The 17648-nt window shown below is 35.3% G+C and overlaps 1 protein-coding gene across 5 annotated transcripts in view; it reads left to right on the top strand.

The window, feature by feature from the left end:
• The window catches only part of LOC144965881 (sodium/potassium/calcium exchanger 5-like), a 127331-nt gene that overhangs the window by 99380 nt on the left and 10303 nt on the right, over positions 1–17648 (top strand). For 2 of the 5 annotated variants that reach the window (XM_078901702.1, XM_078901703.1), the window contains exons 6-8: positions 8475–8575; positions 10767–10963; positions 12969–13028. In XM_078901702.1, coding sequence (XP_078757828.1) covers positions 8475–8575; positions 10767–10963; positions 12969–13028 — 358 coding nt within the window. Of the gene's footprint in view, positions 1–8474; positions 8576–10766; positions 10964–12968; positions 13029–14342; positions 14424–17648 lie in introns of all 5 variants that reach the window. The other 3 variants (XM_078901700.1, XM_078901701.1, XM_078901704.1) reach the window with 2 other exon arrangements.

The raw sequence follows: 17648 nt of genomic DNA, 5'->3' as shown, positions 1-17648 counted from the left end.
GAGCGTTTTCGAGATTTCCACACCTGTGTTAATTCAAAATCAGTTGGTTGGTGAGGAACTAGTCTTTTTATTTCTAATTTGTCATCTTGTGTCAATCTCCCAAACGGTCGGTGAAGTAAAGAGTCAACTTGATTCATTGCAATTCATTGTTTAACAAAACAAAACTTCAAAGTATATCTCAAATAATAGAAATCAGTGGAATACGATTAATGATTGCACAAATAAAAGGTAGATTCAGATCTTAAAGCATCACAAAGAAAAAATCACTCCACTTAAGTACTTAAAAATCTAAAAACACACCAAAGTATAACTGTTGACAGTCTTCGCTTTCTTTCTCTGACTGACACAAATACACACGCACAAACATACACACACAGACACACACACACACACATAAACACTCATACACACGTAACCATCAACTCGGCACTACAAGCAAGAAAAATGTTGGTAAATTCGTCCACAATGCTTCGTTGCAAAGAATCACTTTATTCAATAATCGTGAAAAAGAGGTGGGAGGTTTGATATGTCATATTTTAAAGTTTTATGATGTTTTTCTTTGCTGCTTACAAATAAACTTGACAATGATCAGTGTTTTTGACAGTTAATGTAATATTTTGGATGGCCGAAGTTACCTTACATTGGCAATTGCCTAAAATAAACGTTTTTGAACTTTGAACCTAATTTGGCGCATCCCCCCGTCCAACGGTGGAGCTCTCAGATCCTGGCACAAGTCGAGGGGTTTTTCCGCTATTTGAAGATAGTATAATTCGACCCAGTTTCTCGCTCAATCAGCTGTCGCGATACTAATGGATATAGCATTAACTGGTGCTCGGATTGCTTTGCACCACGGTGTTTGATTTAGTCACTACTTCGCGGAGTGATGTCACCAACACACGAGTCGGCGCAGTGCGTGACTCGGAATCTTGAATAGAGTGGAGACGAAAAAGGCAGTATGTTGTTGGCGAGTTGGCGAAAGACAGTGGAGTTAAAATCTCTGTTTTATTTTTAATTAAATTATGCTGTTAATGATTTTTTAAAAGATTGGTGCGGTGCCTGGCACCATTCGATCCAATGGCCCCACGCCACTGGTTAATCATATGTGACCCGCCGTCTCAAATCGGTATTATGTCGGGATACCCTCGGTTAGGTAAATTTAATCCATTGCCACAAATATAAAACTTGGGTTTACTTTCTCTACGTCATGCCGGAGTAGAAATACTATTTCTTGCTTTACAAAAACTTCTAAGGTCCAATTTCTCATCATTCTTCCCTAAATATTCACTTTCTGGGGTCTGAATCATCCCGACATAATACCGTTTTGAGACGGAGGGTCACATAGGGCATTGAACTTTACACACATCAAAACTGGAGTTGAGGATGACTAATTGCTTTATATGCAATTTAGACTTTATTTGGATTTGTTTAGATTTAAATGTTTATAATTATGTGTGTGTGTGTGTGTGTGTGTGTGTGTTTGTGTTTATGCTATATGTAGGACTGGGTGCGCTTACTTTATGCGCGCTTGTGTGTATGCGTATGTGTGCGTGTGTGTATGTGTGTTTATGTGTTAGCAGGTTGTGACACAAGAAATGCATTTTTTCTTCTCATTATAATCAATGTAAAGCGCTACATTAGGGGAGAGTCAAATCTATGCCCACCTTTTAAGGGTCAGTGTAGAACTGGATATCTACCTTATATGTGCGGCTATGTGGTCTTGTGATATGACACTCGCCTTCGGAGCGGAAGGTCCTGGGTTGGAGTCCTGCTCTGAGCGGCGCATAGTTGAGTCCTTATAAAAGGATCTTTACTCGTATTCGCTCACCGTACTCAGGTGCAAACGGAATGCCTGGCCGTTAACAGTGTTTTTTCTGTCCGAAAAAAATGTATTATCGCCTAAAAGGCGGCATGTCTCGTCCTTCATGTTAAGTGTTGCTGTTGACTAGGGAGACCGTTGTAAAGTGCTTTGAGCACGTTCAGTGGAAATCGCTCTGTATAAAATCTCAAGTTGTTTTATTATTATTTTTTTTTTATTTTTTAATGTGACTCATCCACTCAAATCGTTATTATGTCGTTGCGACCTACATGCTATAACGTGATTTCAACGTAAAAAATCTTAGGCTCGATCCCCGGTCGAGATTGTTTTAGCGTGGATAATTTCCTGTATACTTTTTTCTTTCTGCTTTGCACGGCATTTTTTCATGCACAAATTTTTCATATTATTTTTATTCAGTAAAAGAACGCCTTTCATTGTTGTGCAATTTTCCGCCGTGTAATCATAAGGCATTCGTTAACTCACTCAACCCTAACACCGACTATATCCGTAGTTTACCCGGGTTACTTTTCCCCCATGCCTATTTATTACATTTTTATGAGGCAAATTATAGGCTAAGTATCAAAGCTATTGTTTATAGTTTTAGCATGTAGTTGAATAAAACTATCTATGTAAATGCTCATTTTTAATACATTTTTTTCCAATTTTGAAAAGTAGCAAAAATATCTAGGATTGATTGAGTTAAGACATGAATGAAATCATAAATAATGAAAATTGCTGATTCAGTGTAGATAGGTCTCTATGTATTATTATAACTTTTCATTATCATTAAGTTTGTTTTTGCCACCATTGTGAAAAACGACGGAGAATAGAGAAATTATTTTTTTGGTTTATCAGCAACGTAGTATAATAATGATTCTAATTCTCCCACAATGATTAACAATGAAGTAATCTTGAATATAATATGTAACTCAACGCGTAAAAGCGGTATTATACCGGGACGGCGTGTAGATATTTCGGGGTCTGAAAACCGATATTGTTTTGTGGTTATTGTTGTAATGTAAGTATTAACCAACAGAAAATGTTGTCCATCTATATTACCAAATATCAAATCAAGGCCGTAATTGTTTTAGGTTATCAAGAGTGAAACTATGTGCATTTGGGTTTTCCCAATAATAATAATGAAAAACAATTCTGGCATACCATGTTTGATTGGATGGTAAATGGTAAATCTAATGAAATATCATCGGATACAATTAATTAATTAGGGGGCAGCGTGGCTCAGCGGTACGGTCTTTGCTTCGTACCTGAAAAGTACCAAATTCGATCACCCGCCGCTGCGCTATGTAGCCTTGAGCAAGTCACCTCGCCCAAGCACAGTTTGCAACGCTGCACTGCGGCTGACGCCTGGGTTATTCCAGTCTTCCCTTGGAATAGACCCTAGAAACAAATTTCCCCCATGGGATGAATAAAGGGATTTTTAAAACAAAATTAGTAGAATTGATTTGACTTTAAATATCCCACCCAGGATGAATATTGCAAGTGCAAGAAAATCAAAATTTTAATTTCCTAATTTTGACCAATTTAACTTTAATTTGACTATTTGGGGGGCATCGGGTTCATAATACTATGTCAAGACGATGGGTCCCTAATTTCAATTGATGACTTCAAAAAAGCACCATCAACAAAAGGATTTCGCTATCTATACGTTTAAAAAATTGGTTAGGGTTAACATTGAGGTAACTATTTGCCAATGAGCATAGAAATGCTGGTAAATCTAAAAATTATTAAACCATTTTTTACAGATTGATATAGGAGTAACTTGCAAACCTTTTTAAAAGTAAGTTTAATTCTATCACCCGTTGACTCAAATGATTATTTATATAATCTACTAGGAAATAACGATGGTACCCATAACAATTTAAATTTAAATTTGAGCTTTATATAGCGCAATATCCATTAGATGTGCGCAAAGCGCTTTACAAGGGGTCTCTGGTCAACAGCAATATTTAACATGTAGGATGGGACATGACGCCTGTTAGGCGATATCACAATTTTTCGGACAAAGACAGCGCTGTTAACGGTCAGGTACTCATTTTACACCTGAGTACGGTGAGAGAATGTGAATCCAAGGACTCAACTATGCGCCGAGCGCGAGGCTCGAACCCAGGACCTTCCTATCCGAAAGCGAGTGTCATACCATTAGACCACATAGCCGCACATCAACAATAGTTAATTTGACGTTATGAATCGCCATCTAGCAGTTCTGTTGCCAGATTCATTTGCACGCACATACAGACATTTTTACCGGACCGATTTTGACCGTTGATGGCTCACAAGATTCGTCGTGACCTATGGTTATTTCCACATTACAAAAGTATAGTAATGAAAATAGATGAGTGATTGTTGTTAGTAATGGTCTTTATTTTTCCGCAAATTGTGTGGTTTCTTCTCCACGTATTAGATTTTAAAATACCAAGAAATAATCGTTTTTGGAATGTCAGTACACTAAAACCTTTGTTGAAACTTCCGACTTGTTTGTTTTCCTATAGATGTTTCATCTTAACAACGCCACTACCACATTATCTCATTTGTCTGTAGTGTTTCATTCATCCCGTTTTGTTGATAATAAATAGGAAACCCGAAACGTCCATTTTATCTGTTTTCGTACATTAAATTGAAGCTTACATTCAATTTCACATTGGTATTTATTTCTTCGAGCTTCGAGCAGCAACATGTAAATATACCATCAAATGAACTTGAACAGAAGGTGAATTAATTAAGGAGGGGAGCGACATTAAAAATGATGAATTTTGACCCAGTTTGCTAAAATTAGATTTTGGTTGGATGTTGTCATGTGACCATTTGTCTGCATTAAAAATTGCATGAGAACTTCATCTTGAGTTTTTTCGACTCAAAATAACGTATTTTTATGGTTAAATCCTGCCCATTTTTTGTTTCAGTGGACTGATTTCATGAAAGAATATCAAAGAGTCTTTTTAACTAAATAAAGGCAAAAACATATCAATCAAAAATAGAAACTCTCCTTTATCTTCAACAACCAATCACTTTGTTCTTAATTATGTCATGTGGTCACAATCCAATCAGAGAGCGAGACGAGAGTTTTTCCCTAAACTCGTTTACTTTGACTTTTAAATGCGTTTTCCTCAAAACTGCAATTTTCGTCGTTTTTCTCCTCCCTCAGTTTTCAACCAATCTTCTTCAAACTTTCTACAAATGAGTGTCATACAAATACGCAGGTCCTCTAGGAGCCGGATTAAAAAAAAAAACATTTTTTATGAGTAATTTGAAATTATGTAACTTTTTTCAATCGAGTAATAACTTTGAACATAATTTTTAAAGTTTCTAATTAAAAAATTAAAAATTGGGCTTCTGGAGCCTCTTTATTTTCCTTTTTATTATCTCTGACCAAAATATTATGGCAATCGGTTGATAAACAAAAAAGCCTTTGACTTTTTAAGATTTGTTGTTTATTTTCCAATATGGCGTCGTTTCCATAGCAACGGGCAACTTTTTTCGAAAAAAATTATATGCAATCATCCTTCCCAAACATATACAGTATGACTGTGCATAGAGGTTTAGGATATTTCATCAAATAAAAAATATGACCCTTTAGTGTTCCCCCCCCCGCCCCCCCCCTTAAAAATAGTAGAATTAAATAAGTTGAAAAAAAGGTAATCCAGCAATTAAAACTAGAATGGACCATGTCTGAGTAGGACTTCTTTGAAATACTATTTAATTCCTTGAGAATCAAGTTGAGCATGATTAACTAATCGTAATGCTCTATTTAATTGTTCTTTTTTATCTTTAATATCACTTTGTGCGGCTATGTGGTCTAGTGATATGAAACTCGCCTTCGGATTGGAAGCCAAGGGTTCGAGTCCCGCTCAAAGTGGCGCATAGTTGAGTCCTTTAAAAAAGGATGTTTACTCACATTCTCTAACGGTACTCAGTTGTAAAACGAGTACTGGCCGTTAACAGCGTTGGTTCTGACGAAAAATAAAAATAAATATATAACATCGCTTAACAGGCGTCGTGTCTCTATCTACATCTTCAGAGTTGCTGCTAGTTAGGAACCACTTGTAAAGCGCTTTGAGCACGTTGTGGATATTGCCCTATAGATAGAACAAAGATGACGTCACTCTGGTCTTTGTCATTGCTTTTTGCCATCCACGTTTATGAGTACTTCTCAATAAAATGTATAAAAGTTCATGGTTACACATAGTTTTGTATGCACGTCCGTTAATTTCCGGATGGCAATATTGTGAGCTTCTTAGCCAAACGCATACTATCTATATAAATTTTCAAATTTTTTTTTTTTGCTCATCCCGAGGATCACAAATGTAAGTGTGTCTAACAGGCTTCATATCGTACCCTACATGTTACGTGATTCTGTTGACCTGGGACTCTTTTCAAAGCGCTCTTGTCCAATGCATTGGAGATTGCCCTTTATAAATAATATTATATGATGTTTAATATGCCTCGCATATTTTTTTTAAAGATCCATTGGCGTGACTGCTGGTAAATCAAAGTGACATAAAGTTACAAATTAAGAGAATTCTTTTTTGCACACAAAATAATGTTCATGGCTATAATTTGGAATTGATTTGCTAGGTTTTGGGCATTTAAAGGCCTTGGCCTATTTTAGACCATTATATTCATATCATCACATCATATCATACCATAAAAGCTCTACCTTTTTGTCTTTTTTTTCTTTGTTATTGACAAAATTAACTAATATATACAATGAATTTTAAAGCATAATTAAATAGAAACGGGATACTAAATGATAAATGTGATAATATAAGATTATACAACTCCTGCGTTGGAAACTTCGAGCAAGTTCTTAATTCGTGCTGCCAAGATTGCGACATTGGGAGCGCGCATGAAGATATTCAAATTTAGGAGTTCAAAAATACTTTTATCATACTCCGCCAATTACCCCACCCGTAATTTTTCTTATCAAAATGTCTTCTTTTTTTTACACCAAATTTTTATCGAATTTAACGATTTGACCTTAAGAATTATCATTGTGGCCATGAGATCATCACGGGTCAAAATCTATTTATAGTAAAGCCGGATAAGTGCCGCGAAAAAATAATTATTGAACTGCTACGTTTTTGTTTGTTTTTGTTTTTTATTTTGTTTGTTTGTTTGTTTGTTTATTCTTTTTTTTTGCTTGTAGTTTGTTTTGTTTTGTTTTTTGTATTTATTTGGGGGTGGTTTTGTTGTTTTTTTTTGTTTTGATTTGTTGGGTTTTTTTTTCTTCTTCCTTTTTTCTTTTGTTATTTTTTTACAAAGGATAGCAGGAACGTCTCGTAATACATTTGCTGTTACGTTGTAGTGAATTCAGTTTTTTTCTCCCACGACCAAAGGGTTATAACATTGAGAAATTATGCTGACATATGCTTGATTGGGTGGTAAATGGTAAATCTAATGAAATATCATCAGACATGTAAGCAAATAAATACACGTCGGTTTAGACCATATGTCTCCCTAGCAATCGGTTGAAAATAATGTAAATCAATGACCCATGATTGAGTTAAATCATTTAATTACGTGGTTAACGCATGCAATTAATTCAACTTCCTACCATCATAATTAACAATGGATAGGAAATTGATTTTGTATTATTGGTTGATTTTGATTAAGCGTTTAACCTTGATACGCCAACGGTTGGAGGGGGAGGGAGGGGGGGGGGGAGGGTGAGAGGTAGTTATAGGTGTAGAGGTAGATGGACAAGTTGAAATAATTATTATTAAGCTGTTGAAGGATGTGGATTATTTCAAATTGACATACATAAAGGAATAGATCAGCTCCTAACAAGAACAAAACACTAAACCAATAACTTCCAGGTTGTTTCAGCCAATGGCTGAAGAAGAGTTTTGAGCCCGAAACCTTCCGTGTTTCGCATTTTGTTTGTCTGATATTTGAAGCTGTTATATTAGAGAGAGAGATAGATAGATAGAGAGAGAGAGAGAGAGAGAGAGAGAGAGAGAGAGAGAGAAGGGGGGGGGGTGCGTTTCAGTGATGTAAACGTGTCAATACCTTAAAACATAGAGATAGAAAGCGTGAGAGAGAGTGTGTGTATATGTGTATGTGTGTGTGTGTGTGAGGGAGAGAGAGAACGTTTGTGTGTGTGTGTGTGTGTGTGTGTGTGTGTGTGTGACCATAAAATATCAAACAGCTTACCAAACTATTTCTCAGAGGCCATGGGTGATCAAACTCGAGGTAGCCTTTTAATTATAATTATAATTAATCTTATTCAACCATATTCCACTTATTCTATGCAAGCTGTTCAGAAAAAAAACCATCCGTGCGAATGGAGGGCATTGTATATTCACTCGCACATTTATGTATTTATTTATTATAAATTTCCAATTACTCACTCAGCATAAAAGTAAAGTTTATCAAAATAGGCTTGTTTTCAGTGTGAGGGGAAGAGGTGGAAGCGACGACGACGTGAATTTACTTGCAGGTCTGATAACCCAAAATTATCATGGGGTCATAGTTGTAATGGAAATACGCTCAACCCAAAGAAAAAAATGCTCTCCATGTCTCGTCTCTTCCTGTGATGGGTCTCGACAGTCAAGACGCTTTCATTTCATAAAGCCCAGAAATTTTCGAAACTTGTGAAAAATCCAATTGTGTAACATCTGCCTTTTATTTCATTTTTCAGCCACTTCCGCTGACTTGGTGGCCTTTGGTGAGAGACTGTGTGGCGTACACGGCGAGTATCGTCGCTCTCATCGTCGTTATCTATGACGAGAAAGTTATGTGGTGAGTGATGCATACATCGTTATCATGATGATCATGATCATCATCATCATCATCATCATCATCATCATGATGATCATCATCATCATCATCATCATCATCATCATCATCATCATCATCATCATCATCATCATCATCATCATCATCATCATCATCATCATCATCATCATCATCATCATCATCATCATCATCATCATCATCATCACATCATCATCATCATCATCATCATCATCATCATCATCATCACATCATCATCATCATCATCATCACATCATCATCACTCATCATCATCATCATCATCATCATCATCATCATCATCATCATCATCATCATCATCATCATCATCATCATCATCATCATCATCATCATCATCATCATCATCATCATCATCATCATCATCATCATCATCATCATCATCATCATCATCATCATCATCATCATCAATCATCATCATCCATCATCATCATCATCATCATCATCATCAATCATCATCTCATCATCATCATCATCATCATCATCATCATCATCATCATCATCATCAACATCATCATCATCAGCGTCATCATCATCATCATCATCATCATCATCATCATCATCATCATCATCAACATCATCATCAGCGTCATCATCATCATCACCACCATCATCATTATTATTATCATCATCACCACCATCATCATTATCATTATCATCATCACCACCATCATCATTATTATTATCATCATCACCACCTTCATCATTATCATTATCATCATCACCGCCATCATCATTATCATTAGCATCATCATCACCATCATTATAATCACCATTATCATCAACCTCGTAAAAATTTCCTGTTCACGAGTATCAATAGAATATGCCAATGACTTTGCAATTTCAACGTATACCAGATTTTACGATTAATATTTACAATTCAAATAGCCAAACAACACTGCTTTAATTAGTCAAACAATAGGCAAAAATTAATATGTTTCATGCTTCAATGATGCAAATCTTAAAAATACGTAAAGATATCACCATAATCTCGAGGTTTGGGCCCAATTCTTGGCTAAGTACAAAGGTCCAAAACAAAAACAAAAAAAAAAAAACAGAAAAAGACTTGAGCTGTATAAATAGCGTAATGACCATTAAATGTAACTCAAAACTCTGTACAAGGACTACCCCTGGACAACAGCAATATTTAACATGGAGAACAAGCCTGTTAGTCGATAATACAATTGTTCTCCATGTTAAATATTGCTGTTGTCCAGAGGTAGGCCTTGTAAAGCGTTTTGAGTACAACGCTGTTAACGGCCATGTACTGACTTTTACCCCTGAGTCGGTGAGAGAATGTGAGAGAATCGGATTACAAATTGTTGAACCGCAAATTGTTCTAAACTTTGAGCCGCCTTTAGCGGGCGGGACTCGAACCAGTGAACGAGACATCAGAGGTCGAGTGCCATACCACACGACCACAAAGACGCACCAGCCGTATATCAATAAAGGACAAAAGCGTGATTTAAAAAATCTGGTTCCAATACCATTGGAAGTGTAAAACCACTCTTCCGGAGGACTGGATACATACCTTGTGTAATTGATCCTCTGGTTTCAGAGTTATGTCATCTTATTTTCTAGTCTAGAGATATGTGGTCGTCAATAAAGATCATCCATCCTCGCTTTTTTGCGTCCCATAATACCGAAAAGTTACTTGTACATCCTGCTACTAAAATAGCTATGCTACTTTATGATTCAATATGTAACCTATTCTTTATTAGTCCTCCGAAGGACTGATTTCCAATACACTTCCAATAAGTTTGGAGCCGGAAGAACTTCTCTGCCCAATTGATTATTCTACCACTTTTATAACCACATAACCACAACTACATTGTGATTGAGATTCCATTTTTCACAACAAGAGACATGAGTCATAATTTGTTTGAGTGTTATTATCACAGCCGTTTTTAATTTATAAAAAAATTGTTTGGTACCTCTCTGCTCTTTTCACTTCTTGTTACCATGAAATAAGTGCCTACTTTACACACTTTGGGCGATTTATTCCTTACCATTAATATCTACTACAAAGGCCAAACACAAGTCATCATCAATAAACTATTAATACATTAATCCTGTCCTTGCAGAATATAGAGCATATTAGAAATTGTAAAAAAAAAAAGACTAAACGAAACAAAATAATTTACGTTTTTCATTTGCATAGGTACGAATCTCTCATATTCCTGGGCCTCTATGTCTTGTACATCTTATTCATGTTTTACAACAAAAGACTGGAGAGGAAGGTTCTACCCATCTGCTGCTGCTGCCCTATGAGCGCCAAGAGCATCATCCCTGAACAAACTGTCATCCACTACGAAAAGATTACAGATCATGAAGCAAATGGCACCATCAAAGTACCAGGTAATGCGTAGAACCGATCTCAGTAGGATCCAAGACTACCAGCACCCTTGAGCCTCAGTCTCAAATGAAAATATTGGGTCCACCGGGCCGAAGTTTATCGCGGCTTCTGGAAAAAGCAAACTGGAATAGATAACTAGTCATTCAGAGCCATTAGGCCCATGGAGTCAAATTTTAATCCGGTTTTTATGGCGTGAAACAGACAATAGAAATGACTAATATTAGACATTTTCTATCACAAAGTACTTCCATCAGATCTAACAGACCCAACTAACCAATCACTGCTGGTTGGGAGGAAGTCAAAAGAAAAAAAATCTCGACTGCACTAGGGGGATCGATCACAATCTCTTTGTATGTGAAGTGAGTGTTCTACCAACTAAGGTATCGGGATCCCTCTAAAAAGATAGGATAAAACAAAATTTCATTCATTCATCCTGATGGCGACATTTGCATTTAATGTTAGGGTGTACATCAAGACAACACTGAAATAGTCCAGAGATTAATGGCAGTGCAAGTGAGCTAGGGTGAGGAGGTGACTTGCACAAGATAACAGTAGTAGTATCGTTCGGCTACGCTTCTATGTTCAAGGTATCAATCCAGGTTCGGAAGTCATCATCACATTTGTTGATGGTTTCAAATCCCCCTTCCAGTTTTGTCTCTGGGCAATCTAGTACGAGGTGGTTTGCATCTTGTGGTGCTAGGTTGCACTTTGGGCATGTTGGTGATTCTTGGAGCCCCCATTTGTGCATGTTGGCAGCTGTTCTTGTATGTTTTGACCGTAGTCTATTTGCAGCTACCCATTATTTTCTTGGTTGATCCTGGGAGACTTTTACAGGGATCTTCGATTAGTTCCCCTCCTGTTGGTTTATTCCTTTTCCATTCCTCAAGATCAGACCGCGCTACTGGATATGGAATTCAGTACCACAAAAAAAAAAATTTCGATTGCAACATGGAACGATACTTGTCTTTTGCTTGTAGGGACAGTAACCTATCGGGACTCCCTTAAGAGCAAAATGCTCGTGTCTGTGACTCTTTCAATTTGGCCTCTTCTTGTGGAAAGCCTGAGAGAATTGAATTTATAATAAATGATCTCCGCAAAACGCGACACGGCACCGCCTAGAGAAGCAATGCCTCATGCATACATTTTGATTATTCCGAGAGTCCATAGATGAATGAGTATAAGAACAGAGGCTTTCGGGATTTTAAATGAGGCTAGATAAAAGATGTAAAATACAAGATGCACATTAAACTTTTTTTTTTTGGAAAGTGGGGGGGGGGGGTGTATTGAAAGCTACTTTTTGGTGTAATAACACATCGTGCATGAAAGAGCGCGGGCATTGTAAAAGAAGAAAGAACCAATTCATTGTGTTGATACAATGTCAGCGCCACGACTCTATTACTCTTCAAGAGGAATTTATGATTCTCAGTTTAGCACGAAAAAGATGCTCGTTGAACATCTTTAATAAACCTATTAGATAAAACATTAAAAATCTGTCGAGCAATTTAAGGATAAGACTTAAGTCCTAAAATCCGAACGTTGCACGAGCTAACAAGATGGCTTGAATTAAATGAGCTGGCCACCTAACAGCCATCAAGCCTCTGTTTGTACTAAATCGGCTTTTCTCTCTAACTTGTTTCGTTTTTGCTTAAATTACTAATTTGTATTCCTGTTTACTAAACATTGCTTTCAAATCCAACAATGAAATAACACACGTCTGAGAAGACGTAGGAGTTAGTGTGCGCGTGTGTTCGTATGTATGTTTCAATTATCATTGTGTTATGTAGTACCATTTCCTAAATATATATTAGGGGAGACAACACCGTTTGTATGTAGGCATGTACGTGTGTTTCTATCTCTCTCTCTCTCTCTCTCTCTCTCTCTCTCTCTCTCTCTCTCTGTCTCTTTGTGTGTACGTGTGTTTGTGTGTGTGTGTGTGTGTGTGTGCGTGCGTTTGTGTGGTGTAATGATGTGCGTGTTTATGACAATTTCAACAATATATTGTTTTAGGTGAGACAACACCCATAAAACAAATTCTTGACAATGGCAGCTCTTTAAGTGATGATATGGGTGAGTTGACGATCAAATATAAAATCATGTAAACTGTACATTCATGAAATTTCTCGTCCATTTTACGAAGAGAGGAACTGACCTTTTTGGATTTCGTTTAAAATTTTACTTTTCAATTTGTTTTTGATAATAAATAGCTCTTCGACACTTTCAGTTCATATCTATCATCTATAATAGGCACTAATGTTGCCTCTAGGAACGTAATAGTTGGTGAATTTTGTGATCGTGTTTGGATACGCTTGATACATTGAAGATGGAAGAAAGCGTTTTGTGCTTATAGAATTCAAAGATAGAATCATTTTTCTTTTACAACGTTAATTTGATCTTAATAGTGGTATGGAAAATACTTTGTATGAAAGTGTTGTCTAGCTCAAGAGGAATAAAAGTATAATGGCAATAGTAATAATAGTAATAACAATAATACAAATAATAATGGCAATAGTAATAATAATAATAATAATAATAATAATAATAATAATAATAATAATAATAAAAATAATAATAATAATAATAATAATACAAATAATAATAATAATAATAATAATAATAATAATAATAATAATAATAATAATAATAATAATAATAATAATAACAATAATAACAATAATAATAATAATAATAATGATGATGATGATGATGATGATGATGATGATGATGATGATGATGATGATGATGATGATGATAATAATAATAATAATAATAATAATAATAATAATAAGAAGAAGAAGAAGAAGAAGAAGAAGAAGAAGAAGAAGAATACTCTACTTTTATAAAGCGCAAACATATAGATACAATTTATTATACAAGCACACACGCACACTCATACACGCACACACACGCATACATACATACACATAGCCGTTATTTGTACCAATTAACAGACGATCAATTTACAATATCTTACCGAAACCGTTTTCACATATGTATATATATTATGCTATTTGCATTTAGAAAATAGAATACCGAAAAACGAAAAACAAAACTCATAAGAAAAAATGAGGGAACTGCAAAAATGCCATTTCTAAGTGTTATTAGCGTCGGTATTAGCGTTCTAAGTGTTATTAGCGTTTTTAATAATATACCAAGTCACAGAATAAATATATTCAGCCTTCTTTGAAACTAAAAAGAACGCTAGGGCTTCTAAGATAAGGCTAATCAGTTTTAATAAATTTGATTAAAAATACAATTTATATCTCCTTCTTAAAATGGACGATGGACTTGCACAAGAAACATTTTATCTATAACTATATGCACACCCAATACGCTATTTATTTACTCATGCTACTTTACTAACATTTCTATCATTTTGTTTAGGTGAAGATAGAATCGCATTAATTAGAAACGGCAGACGATTATCAACAGAATCCGTTGAGTATTCTGAGGATTCCGACACAGGTGCCTCATCAACCCTTCCCCTTTTTATCCCATCCTTTTTATTTTTATATTGGTTGTATTCTTTTGCTAACCGTTTTCAGTGGCGTGGCATAGCGTTGGAATTTTATAAATAATTTTGAATAATCTGACAATCTATTTACACTTTGTTTTGTCAATCTTTAATTTATAAGTCATTGCTTTTATCAAATTGATTAAAAATATTTTGTTTTCGTAAATTATAATCAATAAATATACTTAATCCTGACACGACTAATACAATTTTAGCATTAGCATGTTTAAATGTGTGCTTAGCCCTACCATTCCAAACTAACTCTACGCCACTGCGTTGTTTCCAAACTTACAGAGTTTGTTGGATCTTCACGTTTTGTTCACAGGATATTGCTTGTTGCCTTGTGCGATGTTTTGTTTCCCCAACCTGGTTTTGATGTTGTCAACCCTTTCAAAACCCCTTTCGTTTACGTGTTGCCTGTATGTTGAAATCAATAGAATAAATACAGTAGCAGTTTCAATTTTATTTACAAAGACTTAAATGATGTGGACATTTTAGGTTTCCATATTTCAAATCCCTGTTTACGTCTCCGAGCTTCCAACAACAGCATCCGTGTAATCTATAAATTGTATTTTATAGCATCTAATACATCTTCTATACATAGCAATATTCTCGTTGATAATGTCATTTCTATCGTATCGTATCGTTTAGGAGAGAATTGATAGGTTTTACAAACCTTCAAATGCTCTATGACACTTTCATGCATAGATTATACGAGTACATTTTATCAAAGTGAAATAAACAACATTTTGAGCATTAAATATTTAATAATAATATACAGATAAATGCCACAGTCAATATTTTATATATAATGATAGTGTCCGAATAAATAAATGAATAGATATTTTAAATGCCAAGAGTTTATACTGGAATGATATGGGTCCTATTAGTAGGAAACGTCCATGCCAGGCGGTTCAACTAAAAGTTACGATGCACGGTTTTCTTGACTTAGATTTATCTTATTTATTTTTCTTTCCTTCTTTTTTGACTAGAAAACGTTCCTTGTTTTCTTTTTAAATGTATCTTGAAAGCGAATGCATATTTATAAAATAACAAAGTATGTATCTATGTTTTAAATATACTGTATTTTATACATTTCGTTTAAACTTCTTTTTAAAAAGCGGTTTGAATTATGTGTCTGTTTTATTCTTCTTTAAGCTTGCATAAAATTATTGTTGTTTTAGTTGATACTGATGGGTTATGCTATTATAATTTATAAATAAAAAAGATTCATTGCTGCTTTAGCTATTGAAATCAAAGTTCATGGAATGAGGACTATCTCTTTTTTTATCAGGCTATTTAATCCATTGTCGCACTCTGAAAATAAATCACGTCTTTAAAATTTTGGCCTGAAAACTAGCCCTTCAAATATCGAAATAGCGAAGTCCGAAATTTGAGAGTATTTGGCAGGATGATAGTCATGTTAATCGATCGATATTTGAAGGGCAAGATTTTCTGTCCAAAATTTTAAATGCATATATATCTACACGTTTTTATTTATTTCGTTTTTCAGATTACGGCAGTCTATCGGCGCTTTATTAGATATTTAGATTAAAGGGAGATAGAAAAATAATAATAATAATAATAAAGAGAAAGAACGGCGGAGCCTGATTTTGCTTTTAAAATGTGCGAAAAATAAAAGATGGTCGATGAGGAGAAAGTGGAGAAGGCGGAGTAGGGAGATAAGGAGGAGGAAGATGGGTAGAAAGAAAAGAAGGGGAAGAGGAATATCAGGAACAGAAGTAAAAAGATGGAGAAGGTAGAGGATAAAGAGAGTGTTGAGAAAATTGCTGATTAAAGAAATAAAAAGTAGATTTTGGGTGATGTAATTAATCCCATTTTAGTATTGCTAGAGTGATACAAAGATAAGCTTTAGACTGTAAGAAGTGGAAGCTTGCCTCAAAGCCATTTCGGGTTTTTGGTTTGTTTTTTTCTTTTTAGGCTTTTTTCTGTTTCTTTTCAACTAGGCTTTACGACTCAATGCAAACGACGATCAACGCTCAAATTTGACAAAATGCTTAATGCTGCCATTTTGCTTACTCATGAGAGTCAAAAATAGATTGATGATCAAAAATCATCAACGGTATCCCCGATATATCATATTTATATGCGACCCATAGACTCAAAACAGTGCTATGTCAGATATGTTTTTAATGCTAAGAATTGAATTCGTACTCAAAACATGTAACTTTGGTAAAGATTTAATGTTGTTTGGGGAGAATGAAAATGCTCTCGAAAACAAAATAAAAAATAGGATTTCACTGATCAGGAACGTCCGACTCAAACCGTGCAAGTACCATGTTCGGTAAACAAAAATCGTTTTATTTTTAGCGTACATCAAAAGTCCAACTCCTACCTTTCCCTTGTGACCAACCACAATCCAGTATTTGGCGAGAATACTGTCGTACTCTGGAAAAACACATATTTAAAAATTTAGCCAGAAAAGTCGTCCCTCAAATATCAATCGATTTAAATGAGTCTCATCTTGACAAAAACTATCAAACCCGGGACTTCGGCGAAGTCCCGGGTTTGATAGTTTTTGTCAAGATGAGACTCGTTTAAATCGATCGATATTTGAAGGACGACATTTCTGGCCAAATTTTTAAATATGTATTTTTCCAGAGTACGACAGATAGCATGTGATCTAAATACACGTCAAGTGTCATTGGGGAAGCCCCATTTTGTTTTGTTGTTTGTTTGTTTTTGTTTTTTTGTTTTTTTTGGGGGGGAGGGTTTCAACATCACCTCTTTCGCATTTACACGATTAGACTTGGACGCTCACGTTATACATTTCTTGTATCTTTATCTTTACCCATTCAACTTCCGTAGTCTAAAAACACGTATTTATACATTTGGCCAGAAAACTAGAACTTCAAATTTTGATCGATTTAAATGACAAATGGCAACAACAACAACAAAAAACAACTCTTAAACCTAGGATGCCTTACATACTTCGAGAAGTCCCATGTTTGAGAGTTTTTGCCAAGATGAGAGTCATTCAAATCGATCGATATTTGATAGACGAGGTTCTTGGCAAAATGTTTAATACGTATTTCAGAGTACGGTAGCTAACTGGTTAAAACCGTTTGTTGTTTTTTTGTTTGTTGTTGTCACGTGGTTCACCGGTTTGAAGTGACGTTTCACGAATAATAGTTTGTCATTTTCCTATTGTGCTC

The sequence above is a fragment of the Berghia stephanieae genome, chromosome 2, assembly GCF_034508935.2.
Source record: "Berghia stephanieae isolate SIO BIC M18660-M18661 chromosome 2, UCSD_Bste_1.3, whole genome shotgun sequence".
NCBI lineage: Eukaryota > Metazoa > Mollusca > Gastropoda > Nudibranchia > Aeolidiidae > Berghia > Berghia stephanieae.
This window is presented reverse-complemented; position numbering and strand designations above follow the sequence as displayed.